The sequence below is a fragment of the Diabrotica undecimpunctata genome, chromosome 4 (assembly GCF_040954645.1).
Source record: "Diabrotica undecimpunctata isolate CICGRU chromosome 4, icDiaUnde3, whole genome shotgun sequence".
Taxonomy (NCBI): Eukaryota; Metazoa; Arthropoda; class Insecta; order Coleoptera; family Chrysomelidae; genus Diabrotica; species Diabrotica undecimpunctata.
In genome coordinates this window covers 59025956-59035041 of record NC_092806.1, presented here as the reverse complement: position 1 = coordinate 59035041, position 9086 = coordinate 59025956, and the positions used below count along the sequence as shown (strand labels likewise).

The 9086-nt window shown below is 28.1% G+C and overlaps 1 protein-coding gene across 4 annotated transcripts in view; it reads left to right on the top strand.

Moving 5' to 3' along the window:
- Positions 1–4143: 4143 nt before the first annotated feature.
- Positions 4144–9086, top strand: part of LOC140439561 (uncharacterized) — a 42407-nt gene continuing 37464 nt past the window's right edge. For 3 of the 4 annotated variants that reach the window (XM_072529547.1, XM_072529544.1, XM_072529546.1), the window contains exon 1: positions 4144–4503. In XM_072529547.1, coding sequence (XP_072385648.1) covers positions 4275–4503 — 229 coding nt within the window. In that variant the 5' untranslated portion in view covers positions 4144–4274. The remainder of the gene's footprint in view (positions 4504–9086) is intronic. The other variant, XM_072529545.1, reaches the window with a different exon arrangement.

Sequence of the window (9086 nt, the reverse complement as noted above, 5' to 3'; positions counted from 1 at the left end):
ATTTTGTTATATTATATTATGATCTGTGCCTAAATTGCAACACTGTTTCAAAATAGAATTATTACCGTTTCCGGTAGTTTCGCAAATGCCTAAAGGCTGAAGTCATTTCGTAAAAATGAAAACGTTATACAAACTGCCAAGTCATTACGAAAATGACTAGGCTTTTGCAAGAATGCCTGCATTTCATACTTGCCTGCGACATATATATAATATATATATATATATATATATATATATATATATATATATATATATATATATATATATATATATATATATATATATATATATATATATATATATATATATATATATATATATATATATAATATCTAATGATCAATTACTAGATAAATCGCATAAGAACATTTCACCTTTCACCATCTTTCTTAGGCAAAATAAAATGGAAGGGATCCATCACAAAATATTAGACGACGTTTTTGACGAAAACAATATAGATTTTAACTTGTCAAAAATTAACTTGTTGAGTAGTAAATATATATATATATATATATATATATATATATATATATATATATATATATATATATATATATATATATATCGTCGTAAAAGTCACCAATCACGATGCAGATTGTCACTTTGGCCGGCCAATCACAAACATCGAGAGAGAAGAGAAGCAGTCAACGTACCGAGATACATTGCAGAAAGATTCCTCTTCAGAGAATTATATATATATATATATATATATATATATATATATATATATATATATATATATATATATATATATATATATATATATATATATATATATATATATATATATATATATATATATATATATATATATATATATATATATATATATATATATATATATATATATATATATATATATATATATATATATATATCCTACATATACATTATCTGACCGGCTACTCTTTGCTGTATCTTGATTATTATACAACTAATATGCTTATTTTATTTAACAGCGTTACAAAGAGCGTAAACGGATGAATGCAGCCAATATGTTAAAAAAAAAGTAGATAAATAACTGACCCCTATCACCTATCATAAAAGGAGTTAAGAAAACTTCTCATATTAGACTCGCCAATCAATTAACACCATCGTTCGATAATATAATCTTACAAAGTACTAAAAGAGAAGGAAGAAGAGAATAATTAAGGCAAATTTCAATATGGGGCTGTGACGCTAAAAAGTGATGTGTGTTGTGTATATGAAGAATCTTTCACTGTCACTGTCATTTTTTAGCGTCGGCAAAGGTTATTGGCGATGTCAACGAACTATAGGGGGCGCTTTGACAGATGATCAGCTGATCACGCACGTAGGAAAACAAAACAGAGCTTCCATAATCTTTGTAGGTGAATCTTTGTTGTGTGTAAAAATTATCTGTATTTATTATTTTTTTGTTAATGCAATGGCAAATAAAGAAATTGAAGTTAGTCTGCTCGATATTTTGAAATATATAGGAGACACAAAAAGACCTTTAAAAGAAGGCGAGGCCTTGTTAAAGGCTGGCCACGTTTTGTTGTGTGGCAAATATAATATGATATTATTTCCTAAATACATATAAATAAAACACTTGGTTGTTTTTATATCACTATTATTCCAAAATGGTACAATTTTTTTATGTTTGATTAGCATAAAAAAACAAGCAATATTACGATTTGTTTACTGATCGAATAATAAGTAATTTATTTCTAACCTAAACTAACTAACTTTTTCTAATCTAAAGTCTTACTTAGCAGTTTGTCTTTAGTTACTATTATGACATTTAATATATTTACATATTGTAAATGTCCTAATAGTAACTAAATTATACAATATTATATTTACATTTTACTACTGATAACTTCTGTACAATAGGAGAACTTAACTTTAATATGAACATTGGTAAAACAAATATTAATACATTTAAGACTAGTTACATTAATTACAACAAATTAAGAAACTAAAATTGTGACACTTCAAAATAAAATAAAAGAATGTACTTATGAAAAACAACGAAGGAATGCCATGTACGATCTTGTAGATTTTTGTCACGAGAAAAAAAGTGCATACTTATTCTTTCCGATCGATAATTACTGCATTGCGGTGCAGAACAATACTTTTTAACATTTTGTTACCTTATTGTGCTTTATTTAATAATATTTAAAATGTTTATAACTATGTCATGTGTGTATAAATAAATACAAAATGTTTTGTTATCCTACGTGCACTAGTTCAAATTTTTACCGCACCGTGCCGCCTCTTTCGTTTGACATCGCCAATACCAAAGAATATAGACGCTTAAGCGTCTATATTCTTTGGTTATACACAAAACAATCAGAAGTTAGTCATGATTTTAGTTCCATATTTGTACCACTATGGAGTGGTCATGTCAGCGCTATTACTGCTTCTAAAATAAGAAAGAGTGGGGCAACAAATGCAACTTAGATATTTTTATATGCAGATTGCAGATGCCGCGTGGTCAAGTGTAGGTGCGTTTTATAACATTTTTTGAAGAATCTAAAATATTATTTTGAATCTTTTTAGAAAAAACATTATTCAAATTTTTAATTTAATTTAATATGGGCAAATTTACAAATAGAATGGATATCATAGCTTATGGTTCTAGGGAAAACTGGCGTGATGCAAAACAAGTGGTGAATAGTACAAAATAAATGGGCAGTAAACAAGTTTGTACCGTATAAATTACCAGGTCCAGAGGGGATTTAAACAATTCTTTTACAACAGGAAAATGACCTTTTCTACAAAAAATATGTAAGATACTGCAGGCTAGCCTATGACTAGAAAACATACCAAAAGTATGGATGCTAATAAGGGTGGCTTTTATACGTAAACCTGAAAAAGTCGGACATGAGTAAATTAGGTCCCTGAGGCCGATAAGTTTAATGGCATTCGTACTTAAGACTAGGGAAAACTGCTCGATAGGCATATTAGGAATGGGGTATTGGTTGAAATTCCGATACATCAGGGACAGTATGTGTATCGAGCAGGAGAGTCTCTACAGAAACGGCACTGCAACATCTTGTAAAGAGAGTGGAGTACGTTCTAAAAACCCAACATTTATTTTAACAAATGTCAGTAGAACCTAGGTTCAATATATATATATATATATATATATATATATATATATATATATATATATATATATATATATATATATATATATATATATATATATATATATAATGAAAAGAATATTATTTAGTTGAATATACTATGTAGTAATTAAACACTAAGTTAACAGTTGGCTTTATTTTTGAAACCAATAATTTATTCATTCATTGATATATGAATATATAAGTTATGAAGATTATATTTTAGTAAATGTCATAAATTTGCCTATACATAAAATTTATTTGAATTTTAACTAACGGCATCAGTTTATTTTCAATTAAGTATAAATCCGTTTAAGACTATATTTTAATAATTTTACCAATATTTATTCATTGCGAAAATTATGTTTTACTAGTAGTTGTTATTTTAAAACAAGATTAAATAGTACCCATACAGCATAAAAACTCACATAGAATATTGATTAAAAGTTACTGTTAAATATTTCAAAAATAATTCAGGAATGCTTTTTGTTGTTATTAAAAGATTATGGATGAAATGGAAGTTACGGCGAAATGGAAAATTTCAAAATTTAGTAAAAAGTTTCAATGAATACTTTTTTTAAACAGGACAATTGTTCAATGAAATAATTTCGAAAATATAAAAAGTTTAATGAAAAGTCCTGAGAAAATTAAATTTTTGGTTGAATATATTTTGAAATTTTTTAAAAATATTTCGTAAATTTGTGGGCAGTAAAACAGTATAATAAAAAGTTACGTGACGGTTTTTCGTAGTGTTGGAACAAACCTATTTGTAATTCAAAGTTATAAAATTTTATTTACATGTAATAAAAAAAATAAATACTTTGAATATTGTAAATTTCATCCCTTTTAAGTTTTAAAATTAAAAATATAACAATTTAATATATTAAAAATAAAGATTTTATTGTGTAAAAAACAAAAAAAAGACAGTTTGCAAATCAATGGCGTAAAAAATTTGATTAAGCGTGGAAGTACAAGTTAAATAAATAGCTGTGTTCGTAGGTTCGTACTTCTTTCCCACTTGCCCCTAACTATATCTTTAGGGTTAGGAAGGTGTTTAATTTAATATCTCTGATCTCTGATGTAAAGTTCTAAGTTTTCTCTTAAAATTTATAGGGCTTTAGCTTTTTGGATATAAATATAAAACTGAAATTGGTACAATAAAATGAAATCAAATTTAATAATATGGAAATAAAACCAGAAGCTAGTAAGAGAACTTGTAAATTAGAAATAGATAATGACACGTCTGTTGGTCCTTTGGATGCCTTCAAAATTGAAATTAAGGAAGAACCCAAGACAGAAACTGCATACGACGCATTTATAGGCTTAAATGAATTTCCCGTAAACACTGAAGTGGAACAAGATGAATATAAATTTACACTATTTGAAGAAAAACAAACATCAAATGAAGAAAGTAAGTACTTAAATACAACTGATTATTACAGTAAATGATAAATTAATTGTAAGTATGTTGAAGAAATTTATTATATTTTTAATTATCATCATCACTGGCTGGACAACCCTTTTTGGATCTTTGCCTGTTCCAGAATACATTAATACCTATATTCCACTTTTCTGGAAACTGTTTATTCATATCTTTATTATCAGGTCATGTATTGTTTTTAGTAATGCATCTCCTCCGTCCTTTGTTTTTAACAGAAAATTACTGCTATGTTACCAGGGTTAGGTTAAATTAGGTTTATTAACATTTTTTTACATTTTCTAATTTTAAGTTAATAAATATTGTGGGATTCCCAGACAGACTTTTAATCCTTAGGAACAGAATCTACTGATTTCATGGAATCAGTGTTAGTGTTATAAGTGCTGTGATTATATATTTTTGTAATGAGCAATATCAAAACAAACATACCAGACATCATTTTTCCTTATCGAAATTTCCCTAAGGCTATGTTATGATGTAGATGATAAAAGACAGTTTCATATGAAAATGTTGATATATTTTTCATTTCATTTCATAGTATTTTTAAATCATAAACAATAATAAAAACTTAACAGAATTAGCATCGAGCAGTAATTTATGCCCCTTCAAAAGTTTTTATTAAAATGAAAATTTAATTAGTCTTCGTTCTGTTTTACTAGCAAAACGGCCAATAAATCGTTTATTATAGTCTTCAATGTTGTTATGAAACACTTTTTCAGCTGATAACATTCCCAATGCACTTAGTCTTGCTTCATTCATCGAGTTGCGTAAAAAAGTTTTTATCTATCTTAATAAAGAGTAGAGCATCTTTCAGCTTTGGATGTTGACATAGGTCTAGTCACTAAAACTTCCAGCAGCTTAACAGTTTCTTGGAAAGTAGATATCATTTCTTACTTTGAAAGTAATGATAAAAGAGAAACGGCTTAAGAAATTGTTTGTAGTTCTTCGCTTTCATATAGTACTTGCAGTTCTGGTTTTAAACGTTTTTTTTTTCTCTATAAATGGATATATGTCAACAGTATCAGAGAGCAATTTGTCTAGAAAGTATTTTTGATATTCGTTAAAATTTTCTTTCATAAATAATTTTGTAGCTACCAGATGTCCTGTAAAAGTAAATCGAGCACTAATCTGTTGAAAAATGGAGTCGCAAACTACCAATGCTTCTATTTTTTTATTCATTGAAACAGATATATGGGAATGAGGACACCGTCTCCTTTTCTGAGGAATAGGATCATCGGTTTATACTAGCTACGAATCTAGTTGGTCAATAACTGTATCTATTTCATCAATAATTTTTTGCATTGTCTTTTCAAATGTTTGCAGATCTTGTTTATCCTTAATGGTGTCAGTATGAATTATCTGCAGTTGCTTAAAAATTATTTCTACATGTGGCATGATTTTCTGAAAAAATGTTAACCAAAATATGAGCTCTTTATTCTGTAATCTAAGTTTAAATGTACCGGTTTGCTCAATTGTTGAATTCAATTTCATACTTTTGTCATTCTCTAAACTATCCATGACGACTTCATCATCATCAGCTCATTTCGGTATTCATAAACTGTATCGACTCCACGTGATCGAAAATTTCATCTAGTTTGTGATGGTAGTGGTAATCGTTTATGAGCTATCTCATCCAATTCCTTTGTTCTTTGGGGTGATGTAATAAAAAAAAGAACAAATCCCAGTTAAATGTGCCAAAAAAATCTGAATAGATGCATTAATTGAAGCCGCCCTGCTCATTATAAGATTCATCTGATGTGCATAGCAATGTACATAGTTTGCAAATGAATATTTATCTTTAATTATTTTTGTACCTCATTTACACCTCCGCTCATTACTGATGCTCTGTCATTACTTTGTGTTATTAACTTATTTGGCGCGTCACTGATTAAAGGATTAATTTCATTTTCCGTCGACCGTCCATTTATGATCAATTTTAACACCCTCAAAATCATTGATTAATGACTCCTATGAATGAATGATTTTCTATTAATGAACGATTTTATTATAGGCAACACAACATACATTGCTTGCATAAATTAATTAAACGCTCTGTGATTGGCAGTGACCTGTGGTGTAGGCAACCAAACATATACCTATTTATATTCCCACTAAAAAATTAATTTAAAATGAAGTAGCCGCTGTTAGTACCATCTGTCATTGTATGTCATTATTTACTTTATTGTTTAAAATTCTGTGTATTTGAAAAACCATAGGATGGATATAGACGAAGAGTTTAATTTAACTCCACCAGAATTTAACTTCTTCTATCACAGAATTTACAGAGGTCCAAGAAGACTTAAATATAAATTTGTCAAAATGCTGTACAGCAGATAATCATTTATCAATATCTTCCTTTAATTTCAGTAATTGCACCATTTCGAATATTAATGTTTACTATAATAAAACTACCACTAAGGAAACTTTTGAATAAAGTCAATGAAAGCTGAAAAAATTGTTGTTTATCGTTAAGTTAATAAATATTTAAACTAAGATCTTTATTTCTGAAAAGTATGGTCGACGGAAAAGTTTTGTAACGAACTCGTGAATTAAAATGGCGATTAACAATCTCGAACATTATATCTCAATACAAAAATATCTCAATTGTTAATCGCCCTTAATAACACACTTGTTGGTTAAATAACTATTAAAATACAATTTGCTAGTGGAATGGTATTTTGCCCGGGAGTATTTACAAATTTCCAAAATCTTTCTACTGGGTTATTGGAGGCAATATATCATAATATAATGCACTAACTGAAATTCGGTAGCGACATCTGTAGCTTCATTGGCAATTACAGCTACATAATTTGATTTGTTAATTTCTTTAGTCACCTCATCATGGCAAACGCCAAGCATACAGTGCAATAGTTCATTTTGTATACTTTTATAGGTTCCTTTAAATACTGTTGCTTTATTAAAATGATCCTTTAAATCTGTATCTAATTGAGAACTAAAATCGCATTAATTCCCGAAACACTCCTTTATTTGTTGATTCTTCCGTTTCATCGTGACATCGCAATGCTAATTATAATGCACCTTATAATGTTATACAGTTTATAATGTTTAAAATGTACCTGTTTTTATCAACAGTTTGTTCTGCATAATAACATTTTGGCGATAAGCCGAACAACTGAGTCGTTATATTTGATTTTCCGAGCAGAGAGAAACTAAAAATACTATAGTATTTTTCATATAAAAATGCGTGCACGTCATTCAAGATTTACGACGTCAGAACCCCATAGCGTTGCCAAAACATCAGAATAGTTAGTAAGTGAGGAATTTTTAAAATGCCAAATATTTGTCAAACTATTATATAACAGTAAATACACTTAGTTTTAAGACTACTGCAACACACTAAAATACATAAGAAAACATTTTAATACAAAATTATATATTCTAAATCTTAAACTTACCTCTATTTAGAACATTAAGAGTAAAAACGTCCCGCCATTATTTCTTGTTCAAAACAATCTCTAGCTAGACTATTTAGTTGTTTTGGCATAGCACAAACACAATACGCAACAATAATTAGTTTTTAAAGCTATTAATCTAAATTTAATATGTATTTATTAATACAATTTATTAATATATAATAATATTATGATCAAATTGTGTAAGAAATCAAAACATAAACAAAATTCTTACTCTAAAAAAGCGGCAACACTTTAAACCATTTTGCCACACGCTGAACTGTCAAAAAATTTGAAGTATTCCCATATCAGTTGCGTACAATTGTCTAATATATTTAATTAAAATTATTATTTTGTGGAATATTAGACTTAAAGAGTTATTTCATAAAATTTATATTATTAATAGTAACAAATGTTTTTGGTTATTTAATCAATATAATTCTAAAATTCCCAATATAATGATGATTACATTTTTCTGATTACTATACCATGCTGACGCCTATGAAAGATCGATCAGTTCCGTATGGGTTTCATATTATTAGCTGTGTTAGGAAAATTTGAACTCTAAGGTTGACGTTCTGGAAATTTTAAATATAAGTGAGGTCACTTTATATAAATTGTGACGTGCACGCATTTTTATATGAAAAATACTATATTTATATTATGTTCCTTGCTATTTTCATGAGTTTTTATTTTCTCGTAAATATGCACTAAATCAATGATACCATGTCTTGCCTATGTAGAATCGCCCCCAAACAAAACACACAAGAAACAAAAAAATGCATTTTGTTGATCACATCCACAAATCCAGCTATTTTTTAAATATATATGTCTACTAAACTTCCTTACATGACCTTTAACATTTGAAGATTTATATGTTGAAGCTTTCTGCGTAATTGTTATATTCAAATCTGGAAGAGATCTATTAAGTTCCTTGATTTGAATTTTCTATGCAAGCGAGTGAGAAACACTTCGATTTCGTAATTTAAACGTAACTAAAACGGTATCTTCTTTCTTCTTTTAGTACCCTGTCCGATTATCGAACGTTGGCGATCATATTGGCAATAATAACTCGCACAAGTGCTTACTCACACATATACATACAATAATAATGTATTATATTTCTCAACATCTGTAATGTAC